Source organism: Oncorhynchus gorbuscha, unplaced genomic scaffold (genome assembly GCF_021184085.1).
Source record: "Oncorhynchus gorbuscha isolate QuinsamMale2020 ecotype Even-year unplaced genomic scaffold, OgorEven_v1.0 Un_scaffold_3338, whole genome shotgun sequence".
In the NCBI taxonomy this organism is placed as follows: Eukaryota; Metazoa; Chordata; class Actinopteri; order Salmoniformes; family Salmonidae; genus Oncorhynchus; species Oncorhynchus gorbuscha.
The window spans coordinates 14,032-40,609 of NW_025747603.1; the positions used below are offsets into that span (position 1 = coordinate 14,032).

At 46.1% G+C, this 26,578-nt stretch overlaps 1 protein-coding gene across 1 annotated transcript in view; it reads left to right on the top strand.

Moving 5' to 3' along the window:
- Positions 1-26,578, top strand: part of LOC124027533 (synaptopodin-like) — a gene marked incomplete at its 3' end in the record, with an annotated part of 46,120 nt that overhangs the window by 9,271 nt on the left and 10,271 nt on the right. Inside the window, exon 3 of the mRNA XM_046339943.1 lies at positions 26,312-26,476. Within this exon, the coding sequence (XP_046195899.1) occupies positions 26,312-26,476 (165 nt within the window). The remainder of the gene's footprint in view (positions 1-26,311; positions 26,477-26,578) is intronic.

The window sequence follows — 26,578 nt, forward strand, 5'->3', positions numbered from 1 at the left end:
GTCAAGAGAGAGGGTATTGGCCCAGGGTGGAAACTCAGAATACTAGACATTTAGGAAATTGTAACAACCTCTGTCAATGTGTACAAGTCTGGGACAGACAGTAATCGTACAGGACATCCTCATGCAGCTCCAGCAGGACTTTTACGGGATCAAAGAGAGAGAGCACATCAGTAAAAGATCTCTGTCTGTGACGACTCCCACATCCTAAATGAATCTGATCACACCTCTTCAAACTGTCCTGCAGATGAGGGTGGTCACCTCCCGGTGTCCAGGGTATAAACCATCTGACTCAGATCGTTTTTTTGGGCTCAAGTTTCAGGAGCTTCTTTAGCACCTCGGACTCAGTGACCGTCTGCAGGGAGAAACTTTGTAGTGGGGCAGGAGAAAAAGAGTGAGGAGCATTGGGGATAGTCGCATTAGAAGGGGTGGGAGATGAGGAAATGTTGGACAGGTAAGGAGGCATGGCTGAGTCAAATAGGAATCCTGACTTAATGAAGTGGTGATTAAAGAGCTCAGCCATGTGCTCCTTGTCAGTAACAACCACATCAACTTCATTAAGGGACATGAGCAGCTGTGAAGAGGAGGGTTTATTCTCCAGGTCTTTAACCGTTTTCCGGTTAGACCTACAGAGAGAGTACTGCTCCTTAAAGTAACTATGTTTGGCCTTCCAGATAGCCTGAGTTCACTGATTTCTCATTTGGCTGAACGAGAGCCCGTCAGCCTGAGTATGTGTGTGCCGAGCGTTTCGTCAAAAGCCATTCTTGAGGTGGAGTAACTCTGCAAGATCACAGTCAAACCAGGGGCTGAACCTGTTTTTAATTCTCATTTTCTTTATGGAGGGTGTGTTTGTTAACAATACCACTGTAAATATAAAAAAAAGAAGGTCCAAGTGTCTTCGACAGAGGGGATCAAGCTGATTCTATACCATTTTACAGAGGCCAGTTCATGAAGGAAGGCTTGCTCATTAAAGTTTTTTAGCAAGCGTCTATAACAAATCAGGACAGGTTGTTTCACTGAGCAGCCATTACGAACACAGGCTGTAAAACAGAGGTCACTAAGGTCATTACAGAAAAGATCAGACTGATACCTATCGGGATTATTTGTGAGGATAACATCAAGGAGAGTAGCTGTTTCTGGGTGTTTAAAAGTATAATAACGAGTTAAAAAAGGAGTTAAAAATATATCTAAATATATGGACGAGCAATGTCGGAGTGGCATTGACTAGAATACAGTAGAATAGAATGCAGTGGAATAGAATACAGTAGAATAGAATACAGTAGAATAGAATGCAGTAGAATAGAATACAATAGAATAGAATGCAGTAGAATAGAATACAGTAGAATAGAATGCAGTAGAATAGAATACAGTAGAATAGAATACAGTAGAATAGAATGCAGTAGAATAGAATACAGTAGAATAGAATACAGTAGAATAGAATGCAGTAGAATAGAATACAGTAGAATAGAATGCAGTAGAATAGAATACAGTAGAATAGAATACAGTAGAATAGAATACAGTATATACATATGGCATGAGTAAAGCAGTATGTAAACATTACTAAAGTGATGAGTGTTCCGTTATTAAAGTGACCAGTGATTCCATGTCTATGTCTATAGGGCAGCAGCCTCTAAGGTGCAGGGTTGAGTAACCGGGTGGTAGCCGACTAGTGGTGGCTATTTAACTGTCTGATGGCCTTGAGATAGAAGCTGTTTTTCAGTGTCTCCGTCCAAGCTTTGATGCACTTGTACAGACCTCGCCTTCTGGATGGTAGCGGGGTGAACAGGCAGTGGCTCGGGTGGTTGTTGTCCTGATTATGATGTATGTTCCGGAGTTCTAAATTGAGCAGCTGCTGAAAAATGAGCTCCTGTATATATTGAGATTTAAATGTTTTTTAGAGTGAAGTACATCGAAAAAATCAAGAGAAAACTGCAAGACTCAATAGAAGAGAAAACCAGGAACAAACCAAAAAGACGGGCTTTTGAAAAATTAACTATTTTTCATAAAATTGTACAGTTATCTTAGCTAGTTGAATTGCTAGCAGAATTGTTTACTTGTTGCTAAGCAGTTGCTAGGAACTCTCCTGTAAGAAGCTAGCTAGCTTACAAAGAATAACAACAAAAAATATCTAGTTAACAGAAGAAAGGAAGATAAAATAAGGACAAAAGAAGGACAGAAGAAAAAGGAAAAGAAAGAGGACAACAAAGTGAAACAGTCAGCACTTCTATTGCAACTTCGTATTTCGTCGTCCTAACGTAGTCTACACTGCTATCTGCCCAGCAGCTAGCCAGCTAGCAAACGTCCACCGTCTACCGAATAGCAGCACTGTAGAAACTATTACACTCAACTGAACGACTTGATTAGTGTAGTGTTAGCTAGCTACATAGTTGTCTTTGCTGTCTTCGTATCCAAGATAATTGTGTAGTTTAGAGCGTGTAGTCTTAGAGTGATTATCTTAATTTACCGAGGTTAGCTAGCCAGCTATTTGTCGTCCTTAACGTAGGAGACTCTGCTAGCTAGCCAACAGCTAGCCAACGTCTACTGAATAGAACTTCCGCACTCAACAACCCGGTCGCATTCCGCTTCGCTCCACAGGTAGTATCACATTTTTCATTTCATTTCTTTACAGCACAACGGTTTGATTTGTTTGATCGTAGCTAGCTACATAGCTAGCTACATAGCCGTCTGTGTATCAAAGATAATTGTGTAGTCTAGAGCGATTTTCTAGGTTAGCTAGCCAGCTATTGTCGTTCTTTTAACGCAACGTAACGTAATCAACACTGCTAGCTAGCCAGCTAGCCCCGAATAGCAGCACTGTAGAAACTATTACACTCAACGAAACGACTTGATTAGTGTAGTGTCAACAACGCAGCCACTGCCAGCTAGCCTACAAAGTCAACAACGCAGCCACTGCCAGCTAGCCTACTTCAGCAGTACTGTATCATTTGAATCATTTTAGTCAATAAGATTCTTGCTACGTAAGCTTAACTTTCTGAACATTCGAGACGTGTAGTCCACTTGTCATTCCAATCTCCTTGCATTAGCGTAGCCTCTTCTGTAGCCTGTCAACTATGTGTCTGTCTATCCCTGTTCTCTCCTCTCTGCACAGACCATACAAACGCTCCACACCGCGTGGCCGCTGCCACCCTAATCTGGTGGTCCCAGCGCGCACGACCCACGTGGAGTTCCAGGTCTCCGGTAGCCTCTGGAACTGCCGATCTGCGGCCAACAAGGCAGAGTTCATCTCAGCCTATGCCTCCCTCCAGTCCCTCGACTTCTTGGCACTGACAGAAACATGGATCACCACAGATAACACTGCTACTCCTACTGCTCTCTCTTCGTCCGCCCACGTGTTCTCGCACACCCGAGAGCTTCTGGTCAGCGGGGTGGTGGCATCGGGATCCTTATCTCTCCCAAGTGGTCATTCTCTCTTTCTCCCCTTACCCATCTGTCTATCGCCTCCTTTGAATTTCATGCTGTCACAGTTACCAGCCCTTTCAAGCTTAACATCCTTATCATTTATCGCCCTCCAGGTCCCCTCGGAGAGTTCATCAATGAGCTTGATGCATTGATAAGCTCCTTTCCTGAGGACGGCTCACCTCTCACAGTTCTGGGCGACTTTAACCTCCCCACATCTACCTTTGACTCATTCCTCTCTGCCTCCTTCTTTCCACTCCTCTCCTCTTTTGACCTCACCCTCTCACCTTCCCCCCCTACTCACAAGGCAGGCAATACGCTCGACCTCATCTTTACTAGATGCTGTTCTTCCACTAACCTCATTGCAACTCCCCTCCAAGTCTCCGACCACTACCTTGTATCCTTTTCCCTCTCGCTCTCATCCAACACTTCCCACACTGCCCCTACTCGGATGGTATCGCGCCGTCCCAACCTTCGCTCTCTCTCCCCCGCTACTCTCTCCTCTTCCATCCTATCATCTCTTCCCTCTGCTCAAACCTTCTCCAACCTATCTCCTGATTCTGCCTCCTCAACGCTCCTCTCCTCCCTTTCTGCATCCTTTGACTCTCTATGTCCCCTATCTTCCAGGCCGGCTCGGTCCTCCCCTCCCGCTCCGTGGCTTGACGACTCATTGCGAGCTCACAGAACAGGGCTCCGGGCAGCCGAGCGGAAATGGAGGAAAACTCGCCTCCCTGCGGACCTGGCATCCTTTCGCTCCCTCCTCTCTACATTTTCCTCCTCTGTCTCTGCTGCTAAAACCACTTTCTACCACTCTAAATTTCAAGCATCTGCCTCTAACCCTAGGAAGCTCTTTGCCACCTTCTCCTCTCTCCTGAATCCTCCTCCCCCTACCCCCCTCCTCCCTCTCTGCAGATGACTTCGTCAACCATTTTGAAAAGAAGGTCGACGACATCCGATCCTCGTTTGCTAAGTCAAACGACACTGCTGGTTCTGCTCACACTGCCCTACCCTGTGCTCTGACCTCTTTCTCCCCTCTCTCTCCAGATGAAATCTCGCGTCTTGTGACGGCCGGCCGCCCAACAACCTGCCCGCTCGACCCTATCCCCTCCTCTCTTCTCCAGACCATTTCCGGAGACCTTCTCCCTTACCTCACCTCGCTCATCAACTTATCCCTGACCGCTGGCTACGTCCCTTCCGTCTTCAAGAGAGCGAGAGTTGCACCCCTTCTGAAAAAACCTACACTCGATCCCTCCGATGTTAACAACTACAGACCAGTATCCCTTCTTTCTTTTCTCTCCAAAACTCTTGAACGTGCCGTCCTTGGTCAGCTCTCCCGCTATCTCTCTCAGAATGACCTTCTTGATCCAAATCAGTCAGGTTTCAAGACTAGTCATTCAACTGAGACTGCTCTTCTCTGTATCACGGAGGCGCTCCGCACCGCTAAAGCTAACTCTCTCTCCTCTGCTCTCATCCTTCTAGACCTATCGGCTGCCTTCGATACTGTGAACCATCAGATCCTCCTCTCCACCCTCTCCGAGTTGGGCATCTCTGGCGCGGCCCACGCTTGGATTGCGTCCTACCTGACAGGTCGCTCCTACCAGGTGGCGTGGCGAGAATCTGTCTCCTCACCACGCGCTCTCACCACTGGTGTCCCCCAGGGCTCTGTTCTAGGCCCTCTCCTATTCTCGCTATACACCAAGTCACTTGGCTCTGTCATAACCTCACATGGTCTCTCCTATCATTGCTATGCAGACGACACACAATTAATCTTCTCCTTTCCCCCTTCTGATGACCAGGTGGCGAATCGCATCTCTGCATGTCTAGCAGACATATCAGTGTGGATGACGGATCACCATCTCAAGCTGAACTTCGGCAAGACGGAGCTGCTCTTCCTCCCGGGGAAGGACTGCCCGTTCCATGATCTCGCCATCACGGTTGACAACTCCATTGTGTCCTCCTCCCAGAGTGCTAAGAACCTTGGCGTGATCCTGGACAACACCCTGTCGTTCTCAACTAACATCAAGGCGGTGGCCCGTTCCTGTAGGTTCATGCTCTACAACATCCGCAGAGTACGACCTTGCCTCACACAGGAAGCGGCGCAGGTCCTAATCCAGGCACTTGTCATCTCCCGTCTGGATTACTGCAACTCGCTGTTGGCTGGGCTCCCTGCCTGTGCCATTAAACCCCTACAACTCATCCAGAACGCCGCAGCCCGTCTAGTGTTCAACCTTCCCAAGTTCTCTCACGTCACCCCGCTCCTCCGCTCTCTCCACTGGCTTCCAGTTGAAGCTCGCATCCGCTACAAGACCATGGTGCTTGCCTACGGAGCTGTGAGGGGAACGGCACCTCAGTACCTCCAGGCTCTGATCAGGCCCTACACCCAAATAAGGGCACTGCGTTCATCCACCTCTGGCCTGCTCGTCTCCCTACCACTGAGGAAGTACAGTTCCCGCTCAGCCCAGTCAAAACTGTTCGCTGCTCTGGCTCCCCAATGGTGGAACAAACTTCCTCACGACGCCAGGACAGCGGAGTCAATCACCACCTTCCGGAGACACCTGAAACCCCACCTCTTTAAGGAATACTTAGGATAGGATAAAGTAATCCTTCTCACCCCCCCCCCCCCTTAAAATATTTAGATGCACTATTGTAAAGTGGCTGTTCCACTGGATGTCATAAGGTGAATGCACCAATTTGTAAGTCGCTCTGGATAAGAGCGTCTGCTAAATGACTTAAATGTAAATGTAAATGTAATTATCTTTTTGGGCTTCCTGTGACATCGGGTGCTGTAGATGTTCTGGAGGGCAGGTAGTTTGCCCCTGGAGATGCGTTGGGCAGACCGCACCACACCCTCTGGAGAGCCCTGTGGTTGAGGGCGGTGCATTTGCCATACCAGGCGGTTATCCGGCCGACAGGATACTCTCAATTGTGCATCTGTAAAAGTGTGTTAGGGTCTTAGGGGCCACGTCAAATTTCTTCATCCTCCTGAGGTTGAAGAGACACTGATGCACCTTCTTCACCACGCTGTCTGTGTGGTTGACCATTTCAGATTGTCAGTGATGTGTACGCCGAGGATCTTGAAGCTTTTCACCTTCTCCACTGCAGTCCCATCGATGTGGATAGGGGCGTGCTCTCTCTGCTGTTTCCTGAAGTCCACCATCACCTTCGTTTTGTTGACGGTGAGGGAAAGGTTATTTTCCTGGCACCACTCCCAGAGCCCTCACCTCCTCCCTGTAGACTGTATCATCATTGTTGGTAATCAGGCCAACTACTGTTGTGTCATCTGCAAACTTCATCATTGAGTCAGAGGACAGACTAGGGGCCTCCAGCCACATCATAATTAACATGGGCACAAATGACTTAAGGGCCCAGCAGGAAAGGGTGGCCAAAGCACTCAAGGGAGTGATTGAAAAAGCTTCTTCCACTTTCCCCAACGCACAAGTGGTTATCTCTGCCCTGATACCACAGAAAGATTTCCACCTTGCCTCCATACAGCGGGTGAATGCAAGCATTTCGCGAGACTGTGCCTCAAAACCTGATGTCTACCTGGCCCACCACTCCACCCTGGACTTGAACAGCCTTTATGACCAGGTCCACCTCTACAAGACAGCAATCCCAACGGATACCCCACCCAGACTAGCGAAACACCCTCCTAGACCTGCGAACCCCCCCCCCCCCCTGAAGGACCTGCACCGAGAGAACCCATGCCAAGCAAACCCTGGCCACACACTATATAGGCCCCCCATATCAGACCTATGCCCCTTCTGCCCACCCCATGCGCCCCGCCCCTGCGGCAAGGACCTCAACATGACAGCAGGACATATTCCCAGGCCGTGAGCAGGGCAACAGTCCCAACACCCACTATTACACCCACCACAAACCCCATCCTGCAACCTAAGAGTTATGTATCAGATGCTCAACATGCTCTGCTCACACCTACTGTGATGGTCCGGGCCTAAACCACACAAAAACAACACTAGACACTATGGAACACAAAGCTTTTACTATCTCATCCTGGAATATACAAGGCCTGAGGTCACCTGCCATTGGCCAAAAGAGCAGGAACCTGGACTCAAAGAAATCGACAGCTGTTAGTCCCATCCACCACACTACCAGGTGGGTGGTATAGAGGAGACGGACCCACTGGTTGCCCTCTAGGTTACAGACAGCTGTTAGTCCCATCCACCACACTACCAGGTGGGTGGTATAGAGGAGACGGACCCACTGGTTGCCCTCTAGGTTACAGACAGCTGTTAGTCCCATCCACCACACTACCAGGTGGGTGGTATAGAGGAGACAGACCCACTGGTTGTCCTCTAGGTTACAGACAGCTGTTAGTCCCATCCACCACACTACCAGGTGGGTGGTATAGAGGAGACGGACCCACTGGTTGCCCTCTAGGTTACAGACAGCTGTTAGTCCCATCCACCACACTACCAGGTGGGTGGTATAGAGGAGACGGACCCACTGGTTGCCCTCTAGGATACAGACAGCTGTTAGTCCCATCCACCACACTACCAGATGGGTGGTATAGAGGAGACGGACCCACTGGTTGCCCTCTAGGTTACAGACAGCTGTTAGTCCCATCCACCACACTACCAGGTGGGTGGTATAGAGGAGACAGACCCACTGGTTGTCCCCTAGGTTACAGACAGCTCTTAGTCCCATCCACCACACTACCAGGTGGGTGGTATAGAGGAGACAGACCCACTGGTTGTCCTCTAGGTTACAGACAGCTGTTAGTCCCATCCACCACACTACCAGGTGGGTGGTATAGAGGAGACGGACCCACTGGTTGCCCTCTAGGTTACAGACAGCTGTTAGTCCCATCCACCACACTACCAGGTGGGTGGTATAGAGGAGACGGACCCACTGGTTGCCCTCTAGGTTACAGACAGCTGTTAGTCCCATCCACCACACTACCAGGTGGGTGGTATAGAGGAGACGGACCCACTGGTTGCCCTCTAGGTTACAGACAGCTGTTAGTCCCATCCACCACACTACCAGGTGGGTGGTATAGAGGAGACAGACCCACTGGTTGTCCTCTAGGTTACAGACAGCTGTTAGTCCCATCCACCACACTACCAGGTGGGTGGTATAGAGGAGACAGACCCACTGGTTGCCCTCTAGGTTACAGACAGCTGTTAGTCCCATCCACCACACTACCAGGTGGGTGGTATAGAGGAGACGGACCCACTGGTTGCCCTCTAGGTTACAGACAGCTGTTAGTCCCATCCACCAAACTACCAGGTGTGAAACAGGGAAGAGACTCAGGGGGTATGCTAATTTGATAAAGAGCAGACCTAACCCACTCTATTAAATGAGTCAAAACAGGAACATTTTACATCTGGCTAGAACTTAATAAGGACATTTTCTCAAAAGAGACAAATGTCCTTATGTGTGCTTACCTATATCACCCCAATATAATCCCCATACTTTAACAATGACAGCTTCTCCATCCTAGAGGGGGAGATCAACAATTTCCAGGCCCACGGACATGTACTAGAGCTGTGGAAACCTAAATGCCAAAACTGGACAAGAACCTTACACCCTCAGCACACAGGGGGACAAACACATACATTACATTTACATTTACATTTAAGTCATTTAGCAGACGCTCTTATCCAGAGCGACTTACAAATTGGTGCATTCACCTTAAGACATCCAGTGGAACAGTCACTTTACAATAGTGCATCTAAATCTTAAAGGGGGGTGAGAGGGATTACTTATCCTATCCTAGGTATTCCTTAAAGAGGTGGGGTTTCAGGTGTCTCCGGAAGGTGGTGATTGACTCCGCTGTCCTGGCGTCGTGAGAGAGTTTGTTCCACCATTGGGGGCCAGAGCAGCGGACAGTTTTGACTGGGCTGAGCGGGAGCTGTACTTCCTCAGTGGTAGGGAGGCGAGCAGGCCAGAGGTGGATGAACGCAGTGCCCTTGTTTGGGTGTAGGGCCTGATCAGAGCCTGGAGGTACTGAGGTGTACTGGAGGTGACAGCATTCCTCCCCCATATGCCCCCTTAACACAACTACGACAACATAACCAACATAAACAGATCACAACTCCTGCAGCTGTGTCGGACGTCGGGTATGTACATAGACAGTGGTGGGCTTCGAGGGGACTCCTTTGGTAGGTTCACCTATAGCTCATCTCTTGGCAGTAGTACTGTAGACTACTTTTTCACTGAGTCTCTCAGAGTGTTCAAAGTCAGTCCACTGACACTCTACTTGAACAGAGCTATGCTCAATCATGAGGCATCAAAGTCAAAGGAACTGATTACTATTAAGAAAAGCTATAGATGGAAGGAAAGTAGTGTGGAAATCTACCAAAAACACAATTAGGCAACAACATATTCAATCCCTTCTAAACAATTTCCTGGACAAAATGTTCCACTGTAATAGTGAAGGTCTACACTTAGCAGTAGAAAATATAAACAGTATATTTGAACTCTCAGATTCCCTATCAAATCTAAACATGTCAAGCAGACAAACTAAGAAAATGAACAACAATGACAAATCTTTTGATGAAGATTGCAAAAACGTAAGAAAGAAATTGAGAAACTTATTCAACCAAAAAACATAGAGACCCGGAAAACCTGAGTCTACACATTCACTATGGTGGATCACGCAAACAATACAGAAATACTCTACGGAAAAAGAAGGAACAGCATGTCAGAAATCAGCTCCACTTCTGGGAAAATTGGAAAAATCTAAACAATCAACAACAAAAACAGAGATGTAATGGATAAACCACTTCTCCAATCTGATTGGCTCTATAACAAATAACAAACAGCAAAAAACATATACATGATCAAATACACATCTCAGAATCAACTATTAAAGACTACCAGAACCCACTGGTTTCTCCAATTACATTGAATGAACTACAGGACAAAACACAAATCCTCCAACCCAAAAAGGCTTGTGGTGTTGATGGTATCCTACATTAAATTATAAAATATACAGACAACAAATTCCAATTGGCTATACTAAAACTCTTTAACATCATCCTCAGCTATTCCCCAATATTTGGAACCAAGGACTGATAACCCCAATCCACAAAATTGGATGCACATTTGACCCCGATAACTACTGTGGGATATTTGCGTCAACAGCAACCTTGGGAAAATCCTCTGCATTATCATTAACAGCAGACTTGTACATTTCTTCAGCGAAAACAATGTACTAAGCAAAGGTCGAATTGGCTTTTTACCAAATTACTGTACGAAAGACCACGTATTCACCCTGCACACCCTAATTGACAACCAAACAAACCAAAACAAAGGCAAAGTCTTCTCATGCTCGGTTGATTTAAATGCTCTGTCGACTCAATTTGTCATGAGGGCGTGTAATACAAATTGATGGGAAGTGGAAAAATACATTATACATTATAAAATCCATGTACATAAACAACAAGTGTGCAGATAAAATTGGCAAAAACACACACATTTCTTTCCACAGGGACAAGGAGATGAGACAGGGATGCAGCTTAAGCCCCACCCTCTTCAACATATATATCAACGATATATAACACTAGAACCGTCTGCAGCCCCCGGCCTCACCTTCCTAGAAACTGAAGTCAAAATATCTACTGTTTGCTGATGATCTGGTGCTTCTGTCCCCAACCAAGGAGGGCTTACAGCAGCACTGAGAACATCTGCACAGATTCTGTCAGACCTGGGATAAAAATAATGGTGTTCCAAAAAAGGTCCAGTTGCCAGGATCACGAATACACATTCCATCTTGACACCGTTACCCTAGACCTGTCACGCCCTGACCATAGAGAGCCCTCGGGGTTCTCTATGGTGTTTTAGGTCAGGGCTTGACTAGGGGGTGTTCTAGCCTTTAATTTCTATGTTGGTGTGAGTATGGTTCCCAATTGGAGGCAGCTGATGATCGTTGCCTCTAATTGGGGGATCATACTTAGTGTGGTCCTTTTCCCACCTGCGTGGTGGGATATTGTTTGTGTTTAGTACTATGTGTGCTATGAACTGCACGTTTGTTTATTTATTTGTTGTTTGAAGTTTCACCTCAGAAAATATGTGGAACTCTACTCACACTGCACTTTGGTCCACTCATAACGAAAGTGACAAGAGCACACAAAAAACTATACATACAGTGGGGCAAAAAAGTATTTCGTCAGCCACCAATTGTGCAAGTTCTCCCACTTAAAAAGATGAGAGAGGCCTGTAATTTTCATCATAATGATACTTCAACTATGACAGACAAAATGAGAAAAAGAAATCCAGAAAATCACATTTGTAGGATTTTTTATGAATTTAGTTGCAAATTATGGTGGAAAATAAGTATTTGGTCACCTACAAACAAGCAAGACTTCTGGTTCTCACAGACCTGTAACTTTTTCTTTAAGAGGCTCCTCTGTCCTCCACTCGTTACCTGTATTAATGGCACCTGTTTGAACGTGTTATCAGTATAAAATACACCTGTCCACAACCTCAAACAGTCACACTCCAAACTCCACTATGGCCAAGACCAAAGAGCTGTCAAAGGACACCAGAACAAAATTGTAGACCTGCACCAGGCTGGGAAGACTGAATCTGCAATAGGTAAGCAGCTTGGTTTGAAGAAATCAACTGTGGGAGCAATTATTAGGAAATGGAAGACATACAAGACCACTGATAATCTCCCTGGATCTGGGGCTCCACGCAAGTTCACACCCCATGGGGTCAAAGTGATCACAAGAACAGTGAGAAAAATCCCAGAACCACACGGGGGGGGGGGCTAGTGAATGACCTGCAGAGAGCTGGGACCAAAGTAACAAAGCCTACCATAAGTAACACACTACGCCGCCAGGGACTCAAATCCTGCAGTGCCAGACATGTCCCCTGCTTAAGCCAGTACATGTCCAGGCCCGTCTGAAGTTTGCGAGAGAGCATTTGGATGATCCAGAAGAAGATTGGGAGAATGTCATATGGTCAGATGAAACCAAAATAGAACTTTTTGGTAAAAACTCAACTCGTCATGTTTGGAGGACGAAGAATGCAGAGTTGCATCCAAAGAACAGCATACCTACTGTGAAGCATGGGGGTGGAAACATCATGCTTTGGGGCTGTTTGTCTGCAAAGGGACCAGGACGACTGATCCGTATAAAGGAAAGAATGAATGGGGCCATGTATCGTGAGATTTTGAGTGAAAACCTCCTTCCATCAGCAAGGGCATTGAAGATTAAACGTGGCTGGGTCTTTCAGCATGACAATGATCCCAAACACATCGCCCGGGCAACGAAGGAGTGGCTTCGTAAGATGCATTTCAAGGTCCTGGAGTGGTCTAGCCAGTCTACAGATCTCAACCCCATCGAAAATCTTTGGAGGGAGTTGAAAGTCCATGTTGCTCAGCAACAGCCCCAAAACATCACTGCTCTAGAGGAGATCTGTATGGAGGAATGGGCCAAAATACCAGCAACAGTGTGTGAAAAGCTTGTGAAGACTTACAGAAAATGTTTGACCTCTGTCATTGCCAACAAAGGGTATATAACAAAGTATTGAGATAAACTTTTGTTATTGACCAAATACTTATTTTCCACCATAATTTGCAAATAAATTCATTAAAATTCCTACAATGTGATTTTCTGGATTTCTTTTTCTCATTTTGTCTGTCATAGTTGAAGTGTACCTATGATGAAAATTGCAGGCCTCTCATCTTTCTAAGTGGGAGAACTTGCACAATTGGTGGCTGACTAAATACTTTTTTGCCCCACTGTACCTCTGCCTAAAAATCAGGGCAACAGGTAACTTCCACAAAGCTGTGAATGATATGAGAGACAAGGCAAGAAGGGCCTTCCATGCCATCAAAAGGAACATCAAATCTGACATACCAATTAGGATCTGGCTAAAAATATTTGAACCAGTAATAAAACCCATTGCCCTTTCTGGTTGTGTGGTCTGGGGTCCGCTCACCAACCAAGAATTCACAAAATGGGACAAACAACAAATTGAGACTCCACATGCAGAATTCTGCAAAAACATCCTCTGTGTACAACATAAAACACCAAATAATGCAGAGCAGAATTAGGCCGATACCCACTAATTATCAAAATCCAGAAAAGAGCCGTTAAATTCTACAACCACCTAAAAGGAAGCGATTCCCAAACCTTCCATAACTAAGCCATCACCTACAGAGAAACTAACCTGGGGAAGAGCCCCCTAAGTAAGCTGGTCCTGGGGCTCTGTTCACAAACACAAACAGACCCCACAGAGCCTCAGGATAGCAACACAATTAGACCCAACTAAATCACGAGAAAACCTAAATATAATTACTTGACACATTGGAAAGAATTTACAAAAAAACAGAGCAAACTGGAATGCTATTTGGCCCTAAACAGAGAGTACACAGCGGCAGAATACCTGACCACTGTGACTGACACAAAATGAAGGAAAGCTTTGACTATGTACAGACTCAGTGAGCATAGGCTTGCTATTGAGAAAGGCCGCTGAAGGCAAACCTGGCTCTCAAGAGAAGACAGGCTATGTGCTCACTGCCCTTAAAATGAGATGGAAACTGAGCTGCACTTCCCAACCTCTTGCCAAATGTATGACCATATTAGAGACACATATTTCCCTCAGATTACACAGACCCACAAGGAATTTGAAAAACAAATCCAATTTTGATAAACTCCCATATCTATTGGGTGAAATACCACAGTGTGCCATCACAGCAGCAAGTGACCTGTTGCCACAAGAAAAGGTCAACCAGTGAAGAACAAATGACATTGTAAATACAAACTATAATTATACTTATTTATTTTCCCTTTTGTACCTTAACAATTAGCATAGTGTTACAACACTGTATATAGGCATAATATGACATTTGAAATGTCTTTATTCTTTTAGAACTTTTTTGAGTGTAATATTACTATTCATTTTTATATTATTTATTATCTATTTCACTTGCTACGGCAATGTAAACATATGTTTCCCATATCAATTAAGCCCTTACATTGAATTGAATTGGAGAGAGAGAGAGAGAGAGAGAGAGAGAGAGAGAGAGAGAGAGAGAGAGAGAGAGAGCAGGCATGTGGGCAGAAAGGCACTCCCCTTCCATCCCCCTCTCGCTCTCTCTCCCTCCCTCCAGACATAGAGAAAAGAAGGCCCTGCAGGATCTTCTTATGGTCAAATTCACCAGCTGTTCACGGTCTTTACCTTCCTCTCATACCTGGTCTAACTCAACATGGTCTTTACCCTCTGGTCTTTATCATCTTTGAAATGCAAGAGAAAGGCCATAATGTATTATTACAGCCCAGGTGCAATTTAGAAGTTGGCCACTAGATGGCTGCAACGCATGTGCAAAGTTTAAGACTGATCCAATGAACCATTGTATTTCTGTACAAAATGTTGTATCAAGACTGCCCAAATATGCCTAATTTGTTAATGAATCACTTTTCATTTTCAAAATTGTGCACTCTCCTCAAACAATAGCATGGTATTATTTCACTGTAATAGCTACTGTAAATTGGACAGTGCAGTTAGATTAACACGATTTTAAGCTTTCTGGCAATATCAGGTATGTCTATGTCCTGGGAAATGTTCTTGTTACTTACAACCTCATGCTAATCGCAATAGCCTATGTTAGCTCAAACGTCCCGTGGATGAGACACCGATCCCGAAGGAGTTTGAACTCATCTTTACTTTTACTCCAAGTATGATTGGACACTCAAGTCTCTGGTACCTGGTCTATCTCAACATGGTCTCTACCCTCCGCTGGTTCCTGGTCTGACTCAACATGGTCTCTACCCTCCTCTGGTTCCTGGTCTAACTCAACATGGTCTCTACCCTCCTTTGGTTCCTGGTCTAACTCAACATGGTCTCTACCCTCCTCTGGTTCCTGATCTAACTCAACATGGACATACAGCTGAGGCTGATCTCGTGTCAGACTTTACATATTCAGATGACATTACAGCATAAGAGTAGGGGATGATATTGTTTTCCACTGTTAATGAATGATTTTGAGAGAAGAGTTAAATTTTTCTGGAGCATATGAATTCGTGTAGATATTTAACATTGTCACGGCAGATTTCCTCCTCTGAAGAGGTGAAACAAGGATCGGACCAATACGCAGCGTGGTAAGTGTTCATGGTATTTAATAAGAAAAACTCAACATGAACACAAATTCAAAATAATAAAGTGAACTGGCAATGAAACAGTCCCGTGTGGCACAAACACTGACACAGGAAACAATCACCCACAAAACACCCAAAGAACATGGCTGCCTAAATATGGTTCCCAATCAGAGACAACGATAGACAGCTGCCTCTAATTGAGAACCAATCTAGGCAACCATAGACATACAATTTACCTAGACAGGGCCCCGCCCCATAAACATACAAACCCCTAGACAAGTGTAACCCATAAATCCCCCATGTCACACCCTGACCTAACCAAAATAATAAAGAAAACAAAGATAACTAAGGCCAGGGCGTGACAAACATGACTTGTCATGTGTCTTCTGCACTCAGTTATTCCCCTCCACAAACACAAATAAATCCATATTTACACACATTGATTGAAGTTTTTATATTTCAAAACTAAGTTAAAGTTTGGCACATTGTATCAACCCCCATATGATGTCTACACCTCACAGGCATTCAAGGGGATTTCTGTGTTTATCTCTCTGCTTTCACTCTGGGTGTTTTCGTCAACTCTATGATGGCACTATCCAAGCTCTGAAACTAGACAAACTCACCGCTCTCTCTGCGCCACAGTCAATGTGAAGTCAGTCAGTTTGTGTGTGTGTGCACTGGACTGGGTGGAGGCGAGCTGAGCCTGTGCTGTGTGCGCTGTAGGTACCAGCAGCTTTTGCAACGAAAACGAAATCCGATCCTCTGTCGAGCAGAGCAGCAGAAGGGTGTGTGTTTGGTGGGGGGGAAGCGGATACAGCTAAATTGGAAAAGCTTGTGGAACGGCAACGAAAAGAGCGATCTGACTTTTTAAAAAAGGTGAGGAACGACTGAAAAAGGGACTGGGATATTTACTTTGTAACTTCCTCATAGAGCAGAACATTTATCAGTAAATGTCTTTCCACCCAAAACGGAATGTTTCCTTTGGTTTGAGAGCTTTAGGGAGAAGTTGTTGTTTTAATTTGAAATGTGCGTGCGCTTTATGTTTTCCAGATCTGTGTGGTGAAATGCTGTTTTAGTGGACTTTTCCATATTGTAATTTATGCAAAAAAAAAATGCACATGGGTTAAACGTCTCAGTTTATAATTTATGTATGATGAATGTGCCATGTGATGCGTAAATTAATGTACTGAAAAGTGAATCCACGGTATTTCATGGCCATATGGCATCTGCGTTTTCTGTCTGAAGTGTAGTCTACAGTCTCTTATGACGGTTTATAATTTGGCAGAAACGGTTGGAAAACGGTTGGAAAAATGGTTGTCAGTCATCATAGTTCTGCTTTCGAGACGTTTTGCGGTAATAACGTAGCCTAGGTCATTCAATTCCTAATCCTGACCATTTACGGAATGGTAATGCACACACATAACTCTGTACTACCATTCCATAAAATACCTGTCAGGAGATGATCTTCCAAGGTCACTATTTTGGTCTTCAATATTTCAGTTGTCATATCAGAATGCTCATGATTGGTTGTTTGCATGTCTTCGCAGCTAGTCACCTGATAGATCTGAATCCCAAATGGCACCTTGTTCCCTACATAGTGCACTACTGTCTGTCTCCCTCATGCACCCTCTCTCAATTTAAATTCAATTCAAGGACATTGTTGGCATGGGAAACATATGTTAACATTGCCAAAGCAAGTGAAGTAGATAATAAACAAACGTTAAATAAAGAATAAAACAATAAAAAACACTAAACATTAAGCTCACGGAAGTTCAGAAAGAATAATGACATTTCAAATGTCATTATGTAGTGTTGTAACAATGTGCAAATAGCTAAAGTAAAAAAGGGAAAATAAGTAAACATAAATATGGGTTTGTGTTTGTTCTTCACTGGTTGCCCTTTTCTTCTCTCTGTCTCCATCACGCCCCCTCTCCTCTCTCTCTCTCTGTCTCCATCACGCCCCCTCTCCTCTCTCTCTCTCTGTCTCCATCACGCCCCCTCTCCTCTCTCTCTCTCTGTCTCCATCACGCCCCCTCTCCTCTCTCTCTCTCTGTCTCCATCACGCCCCCTCTCCTCTCTCTCTCTGTCTCCATCACGCCCCCTCTCCTCTCTCTCTCTCTCTCTCTGTCTCCATCACGCCCCTCTCTCTCTCTCTCTCTCTCTCTCTCTCTCTCTGTCTCCATCACGCCCCTCTCCTCCTCTCTCTCTCCATCACGCCCCCTCTCCTCTCTCTCTCTCTGTCTCCATCACGCCCCTCTCTCCCCTCTCTCTCTCTGTCTCCATCACGCCCCCTCTCCTCCTCCTCTCTCTCTCTGTCTCCATCACGCCCCTCTCCTCTCTCTCCCTCTCCTCTCTCTCTCTCTCTGTCTCCATCACGCCCCCTCTGCTCCTCTCTCTCTCTCTCTGTCTCCATCACGCCCCTCTCTCTCTCTCTGTCTCCATCACGCCCCCTCTCCTCCTCTCTCTCTCTCTCTCTGTCTCCATCACGCCCCTCTCCTCCTCTCTCTCTCTGTCTCCATCACGCCCCTCTCCTCTCTCTCTCTGTCTCCATTACGCCCCCTCTCCTCCTCCTCTCTCTCTCTCTCTGTCTCCATCACGCCCCCTCTCCTCTCTCTCTCTCTCTCTCTGTCTCCATCACGCCCCCTCTCCTCTCTCTCTCTCTCTCCATCACGCCCCTCTCCTCCTCTCTCTCTCTCTGTCTCCATCACGCCCCTCTCCTCTCTCTCTCTCTGTCTCCATCACGCCCCTCTCCTCCTCTCTCTCTCTCTCTCTCTCCTCTCTCTCTCCTGTCTCCATCACGCCCCCTCACTCTCCTCTCTCTCTCTCTCTCTCTGTCTCCATCACGCCCCCTCTCCCTCCTCTCTCTGTCTCCATCACGCCCCCTCACCTCTCTCTCTCTCTCTCTCTCTGTCTCCATCACGCCCCCTCTCCTCTCTCTCTCTGTCTCCATCACGCCCCCTCTCCCCCTCTGCTCCTCTCTCTCTCTCTGTCTCCATCACGCCCCCTCTCCTCTCTCTCTCTGTCTCCATCACGCCCCTCTCCTCCTCTCTCTCTCTCTCTCTCTCTCTCCATCACGCCCCTCTCCTCTCTCTCTCTGTCTCCATTACGCCCCCTCTCCTCCTCTCTCTCTCTCTCTCTCTGTCTCCATCACGCCCCCTCCTCTCTCTCCTCCTCTCTCTCTGTCTCCATCACGCCCCCTCTCCTCTCTCTCTCTGTCTCCATCACGCCCCCTCTCCTCCTCTCTCTCTCTCTGTCTCCATCACGCCCCCTCCTCCTCTCTCTCTCTCTCTCTCTCTGCCCCCTCTCCTCCTCTCTCTCTCTGTCTCCATCACGCCCCCTCACCTCTCTCTCTCTCTCTCTCTCTCTCTCTGTCTCCATCACGCCCCCTCTCCTCCTCTCTCTCTCTGTCTCCATCACGCCCCTCACCTCTCTCTCTCTCTCTCTCTCTCTCTGTCTCCATCACGCCCCCTCTCCTCTCTCTCTTTGTCTCCATCACGCCCCCTCTCCCCCTCTCTCTCTCTCTCTCTGTGTCCATCACGCCCGCTCTCCTCCTCTCTCGCTCTGTCTCCATCACGCCCCTCTCCTCTCTCTCTCTGTTTCCATCACGTTCCTCCTCTCTCTCTCTCTCTGTCTCCATCACGCCCCCTCTCCCCTCTCTCTCTCTCTCTCTGTCTCCATCACGCCCCTCTCCCCCTCTCTCTCTCTCCATCACACCCCCTCTCCTCCTCTCTCTCTCTCTGTCTCCATCACGCCCCCTCTCCTCCTCTCTCTCTCTCTCTCTCTGTGTCCATCACGCCGCTCTCCTCCTCTCTGTCTCCATCACGCCCCTCTCCCCCTCTCTCTCTCTCTCTCTCTGTCTCCATCACGCCCCTCTCCCCTCTCCTCCTCTCTCTCTCTCTCTCTCTCTCTCTCTCTCCCTGTCTCCATCACGCCCCCTCTCCTCCTCTCTCTCTCTCTGTCTCCATCACGCCCCTCTCCTCCTCTCTCTCTCTCTCTCTCCATCATGCCCCCTCTTCTCCTCTCTCTCTGTCTCTCTCTCTCTGTCTCCCTCTGTCTCCCTCTCCTTCCCCCCATCTCTGTCTCTCTCTCGCTCTCTCTCCCTCACATCCCCTCTCCTCCTCTCTCTTTGTCTCTCTCTCTCTCTTCCCCCATTGTGGGTTAATTTAATTAAGGTCCAGATTCAGTCTGTAAAATCTTAAACACAGATGCAGATGATTCCTGGTCTGGTCGGCTGGCTGTAAACTGTATTTGGAGGGATCACCATTCTATTTAATGTAAGACCCACTCAGAGCCAGGAAGAAAATCTGCCTTTAATATGAACACCCTGGGAAAGACAGGCGTCCCAAATAGTGCCCTATTCCCTACATAGTGCACTACTTTCCCACAGGGCTTTGGTCAAAAGCAGTGCACTGTAGGTAGGGGATAGGGTGTCATTTGGGAAGTGCGCCGGGTCAGAGTTTGGAGCCAGCTGGTTGGCTGCTTCAGGGGATAATGTGATTGGCTTGTACACTGTGGTTCCCATCAGTTGATGTACAGTACCTGTCTTGATGGTCATGGTGTCAAGAGAGGTTGAAGGTTTGCCTGTCTTGATGGTCATGGTGTGGAGAGAGGTTGAAGGTTTATCTTGATGGTCATGGTGTGGAGACAGGTTGAAGGTTTGATGGTCATGATGTGGCGAGAGGTTGAAGGTTTGCCTGTCTGGATGGCCGTGATGTGGAGAGAGGTTGAAGGTTTGCCTGTCTGGATGGCCGTGATGTGGAGAGAGGTTGAAGGTTTGCCTGTCTGGATGGCCGTGATGTGGAGAGAGGTTGAAGGTTTGCCTGTCTTGATGGTCCTGGTGTGGAGAGAGGTTGAAGGTTTGCCTGTCTGGATGGCCGTGGTGTGGAGAGAGGTTGAAGGTTTGCCTGTCTTGATGGTCATGGTGTGGAGAGTTTGAGTTTGATGGTGTGAGAGTTTGCCTGGCTTGCTGGTCATGAAGTGGAGACAGGTTGAAGGGGTGTTGTTTTAATAGTGAATCACAGTCGGTGATGGTGATAGTGTCTGGACAGAAGCAGAGTCTGTATTCCAGTGAATCACAGTCAGAGGCACAGTTAGAGATCTGCACCTACTAAAACCAGGATCTCAGGATGGAAAACAGAATAGGCATGGTATGGGTATGTATCACCGGAAGTTACGTGGTTAACAATTACAATAGTCACTGAGGATTGTTTGTGATTGGCTATCCAGCAATGTATCACACACACACACACACACACACACACACACACACACACACACACACACACACACACACACACACACACACACACACACACACACACACACACACACACACACACACACACACACACACACACACACACACACACAGTAGTGATTTCCTCACATTCCATTCAGTGAATGCATAAAATGTATTTTAGAGAAGTATTCAACCCTCAGGGCAAAGGGATTTCCAACTTCCCACCAGGATACTGATGGAGAGGAACATAGAGCTGTGGATGAAATGGAGCAGTACATAGAGCTGTGGCTGAAATGGAGAGGATCATAGAGCTGTGGCTGAAATGGAGAGGAACATAGAGCTGTGGCTGAAATGGAGAGGAACATAGAGCTGTGGCTGAAATGGAGAGGAACATAGAGCTGTGGATGAAATGGAGAGGAACATAGAGCTGTGGCTGAAATGGAGAGGAACATAGAGCTGTGGCTGAAATGGTTCTGTACATAGAGCTGTGGCTGAAATGGAGAGGAACATAGAGCTGTGGCTGAAATGGAGAGGAACAAAGAGCTGTGGCTGAAATGGAGAGGAACATAGAGCTGTGGCTGAAATGGAGAGGAACATAGAGCTGTGGCTGAAATGGAGAGGAACATAGAGCTGTGGCTGAAATGGAGAGGAACATAGAGCTGTGGCTGAAATGGAGAGGAACATAGAGCTGTGGCTGAAATGGTTCTGTACATAGAGCTGCGGCTGAAATGGAGAGGAACATAGAGCTGTGGCTGAAATGGAGAGGAACATAGAGCTGTGGCTGAAATGGTTCTGTACATAGAGTTGTGGCTGAAATGGTTCTGTACATAGAGATGTGGCTGAAATGGAGAGGAACATAGAGCTGTGGATGAAATGGAGAGGAACATAGAGCTGTGGCTGAAATGGAGAGGAACATAGAGCTGTGGCTGAAATGGAGAGGAACATAGAGCTGTGGCTGAAATGGTTCTGTACATAGAGCTGTGGCTGAAATGAAGAGGAACATAGAGCTGTGGCTGAAATGGAGAGGAACATAGAGCTGTGGATGAAATGGAGAGGAAGAGAGCTGTGACTGAAATGGAGAGGGTCATAGAGCTGTGGCTGAAATGGTTCTGTACATAGAGTTGTGGCTGAAATGGAGAGGTACATAGAGCTGTGGCTGAAATGGAGAGGAACATAGAGCTGGGGCTGAAATGGAGAGGAACATAGAGCTGTGGCTGAAATGGTTCTGTACATAGAGCTGTGGCTGAAATGGAGAGGAACATAGAGCTGTGGCTGAAATGGAGAGGAACATAGAGCTGTGGCTGAAATGGAGAGGAACATAGAGCTGTGGCTGAAATGGAGAGGAACATAGAGCTGTGGCTGAAATGGAGAGGTACATAGAGCTGTGGCTGAAATGGTTCTGTACATAGAGCTGTGGCTGAAATGGAGAGGAACATAGAGCAGGGGCTGAAATGGAGAGGAACATAGAGCTGTGGCTGAAATGGTTCTGTACATAGAGCTGTGGCTGAAATGGAGAGGAACATAGAGCTGTGGCTGAAATGGAGAGGAACATAGAGCTGTGGCTGAAATGGAGAGGAACATAGAGCTGTGGCTGAAATGGAGAGGAACATAGAGCTGTGGCTGAAATTGAGAGGAACATAGAGCTGTGGCTGAAATGGAGAGGCACATAGAGCTGTGGCTGAAATGGAGAGGTACATAGAGCTGTGGCTGAAATGGAGAGGAGCATAGCGCTGCGGCTGAAATGGAGAGGAACAGAGCTGTGGCTGAAATGGTTCTGTACATAGAGCTGTGGATGAAATGGAGAGAAACATAGAGCTGTGGCTGAAATGGAGAGGAACATAGAGCTGTGGCTGAAATGGAGAGGAACAAAGAGCTGTGGCTGAAATGGAGAGGATCATAGAGCTGTGGCTGAAATGGAGAGGAACATAGAGCTGTGGCTGAAATGGAGAGGAACATAGAGCTGTGGCTGAAATGGAGAGGAACATAGAGCTGTGGCTGAAATTGAGAGGAACATAGAGCTGTGGCTGAAATGGAGAGGCACATAGAGCTGTGGCTGAAATGGAGAGGAACATAGAGCTGTGGTTGAAATGGAGCAGTACATAGAGCTGTGGCTGAAATGGAGAGGATCATAGAGCTGTGGCTGAAATGGAGAGGAACATAGAGCTGTGGCTGAAATGGAGAGGAACATAGAGCTGTGGCTGAAATGGTTCTGTACATAGAGCTGTGGCTGAAATGGAGAGGAACATAGAGCTGTGGCTGAAATGGAGAGGAACATAGAGCTGTGGCTGAAATGGAGAGGTACATAGAGCTGTGGCTGAAATGGAGAGGAACATAGAGCTGTGGCTGAAATGGAGAGGAACATAGAGCTGTGGCTGAAATGGTTCTGTACATAGAGCTGTGGATGAAATGGAGAGGAAGAGAGCTGTGACTGAAATGGAGAGGGTCATAGGGCTGTGGCTGAAATGGTTCTGTACATAGAGCTGTGGATGAAATGGAGAGAAACATAGAGCTGTGGCTGAAATGGAAAGGTACATAGAGCCGTGGCTGAAATGGAGCAGTACATAGACCTGTGGATGAAATTATTTATGATTAATAAAGGGTTGATCTACAGCCTCGAAGACATTATAAACTGACTGAGGCAGGCAATTAGTCCCAAATAGAATCCTATTCCCTATCCCATTCCTTGAGACAGTGCAACATAGGACTCTGGTCAAAAGTAGTGCACTATGTAGGGAATAGGGAATCTGGGTTGCTGACAGGGAATGTTCTGGGCTGCTGAGGAATGCTTGGTGAGGGACCAGATGGAAGAGAAGAAATTCTTTCTCTTGCTCTGAACGGAGCTCTTAAACTCAGACAATAAACCAAAGCCTCCATTTTCAACAGAAACACTGTAGTTAAAAAAATCACATTGTCTAAAGAATTGAGCCACAGTGCCAAGTCATCATAGTCAATCTATTTTATTACTGAACTAATAGCTGATATGTCTGAAATGCCTACCTCATTGCAAAACATGAACCTTTTAAGGATCTTACCCTTTTTTTCCCCATTTTCACCTAAAATTACATACAGTACTCAAATCAAACTACCTGTAGCTCAGGACCTGAAGCAAGGAAATGCATATTCTTGATACCTTTTGAAAGGAAACACTTTGACGTTTTTGGAAATGTGAAATGAATGTTGGAGAATATAACACATTAGATTTGGTTAAAGATAATTCAAACCAAAAAACACGCATTTCATTACTTCTTTTCCATCATCTTTGAAATGCAAGAGAATGGCCATACTTACAGATAGGAGTCTAGGTGTAATTTAGATTTATGCCACCAGATGGAAGCAGTGTGTGTAAAAAAGTTTCAGACGGATCCAGTGAAGAATTACATTACTGCATAATAATTTGTATCAAGTCTGCTAGGAGTTTGCCCAAATGTACCGAATTGATACATTTTATTTATACATTTAAAACATTTTTTTTAGCCCTTTTTCTCCCCAGTTTCATGGGATCCAATTGGTAGTTACAGTCTCGTGGTATCCAATTGGTTGTTACAGTCTCGTGGTATCCAATTGGTTGTTACAGTCTAGTGGTATCCAATTGGTTGTTACAGTCTAGTGGGATCCAGTTGATAGTTACAGTCTCGTGGTATCCAATTGGTTGTTACAGTCTAGTGGTATCCAATTGGTTGTTACAGTCTAGTGGTATCCAATTGGTTGTTACAGTCTCGTGGTATCCAATTGGTTGTTACAGTCTAGTGGTATCCAATTGGTAGTTACAGTCTAGTGGTATCCAATTGGTAGTTACAGTCTAGTGGTATCCAATTGGTAGTTACAGTCTAGTGGTATCCAATTGGTAGTTACAGTCTAGTGGTATCCAATCGGTTGTTACAGTCTCGTGGTATCCAATTGGTAGTTACAGTCTAGTGGTATCCAATTGGTAGTTACAGTCTAGTGGTATCCAATTGGTAGTTACAGTCTAGTGGTATCCAATTGGTAGTTACAGTCTTGTGGTATCAATCGGTTGTTACAGTCTAGTGGTATCCAATTGGTAGTTACAGTCTAGTGGTATCAATTGGTAGTTACAGTCTAGTGGTATCCAATTGGTAGTTACAGTCTAGTGGTATCCAATTGGTAGTTACAGTCTAGTGGTATCCAATCGGTTGTTACAGTCTCGTGGTATCCAATCGGTTGTTACAGTCTAGTGGTCTTTTGAATCTCTTCTAAATCTCTTTTGATGAAGTTATTAATTACACACTGAAGTATCACTCTTCATATTTTTCAAGCATGGTGGTGGCTGCATCATGTTATGGGTATGCTTGTCATTGACAAGTACTAGGGAGTTTTTTAGGATAGAAAAAGCTCAGCACAGGCAACATTTTTGAGTACAACCTGGTTCAGTCCGCTTCCATCAAACACGGGTTAAATTCACCTTTTAGCAGGACAATAACCTATAACACAAAATATACAATGGAGTTGCTTACCAAGATGACATTAAAGGTTCCTGAGTGACCTAGTTACAGTTTGACTGAAATCGGATTAGAAAATGGCTGTCTAGCAATGATCAACAACCAACTTGACAGAGTTTTAAGAATTTTGAAAAGCATAATGTGCAGATATTGTACAATCCTGGTATGCAAAGCACTTAGATAATTACCCAGAAAGACTTACAGCTGTAATCGCTGCCTTGATTAGGTGATTCTAACATGTATTGACTCAGGGTTGTGAATACTTGTGTAAATGAAATATTTCTGTATTTCTGCTCGAACATTTCGATAAATGTTTTAACTTTGTCATTATGTGGTATTATGTGTAGATGGGTGAAAAAAATGTCATATTTAATTCATTTTGAATTCAAGGCTGTAACACAACTAAATGTGGAATAAGTCAAGGGGTATGAATACTTTAAGGCATTGTGTATATACCTCCTCAAACTTGTTAAGACCTTGCTGTCGATGGGTCACGTTAGTTTGAATATTTACAAGCTCCTATTTTTTTACATTTAACCTTCATTTAATTAACGAGGCAAGTCAGTTAAGAACAATTTCTTATTTACAATGACGGCCTAAGAAAAGTATGTCCTCCGTGAACCGGAAACCGGAAACCGATAAGTGGTCTTTGAGGGTAGATGACGCCTACTACCGGCCAAACCCGGACGACACTGGGCCAATTGTGCATCGCCCCATGGGACTCTCAATCACAGCCGGTTGTGATACAGCCTGGAATCAAACCAGGGTGTCTGTAGTGACACCTCTAGCACTGAGATGCAGTGTCTTAGACAGCTGCGCCACTCAGGAGCCCTGTCAGAACCAGTCCAGAGCCACTCAAATAGGGGACTTAACATCTAAGATTGACTTACCCATTTAAGCTAATTTTTGAGGCAAGACTTTTTTTAACAGAGGTGTTTCCTATAATAGGTGTTAGTTAGCTACCCTCTAATACAGAAAACTAACACACGGCTATTCTGGGGTTATGAGTTTAATTAATGTGTCCAAGCTTTTGTTGCTATCATCAAATAACCATCTTGATTTCTCTCCCCCTCCTCTATGGCTCTATTACTCTTTCTCTCTCTCTCTCTCTCTCTTCCTGCATCCCCCCCCAGACCTGACGCGTAGTGCCAGCCTATCAGAGAAGGAGTTGAAGGAGGCAAGGGTGAGGTCACAGATCATCGCGGCCCAGCTGACCGTCCCGTCTGGCTGCTCCAACTCCCGAGTCCAGCTCTTCAACCGCCGCAAGCAGAGGGTCGACGCCTTCACGCTAGAGAGCTGCGGGAAAAGAACGGGAGGAGAGGAGAGAGACGGAGACAACAGGAACAACAACCTGACATGGGAAGGGGAGAGGGAGGGTCCTAGTGGAGGGACAGAGACAG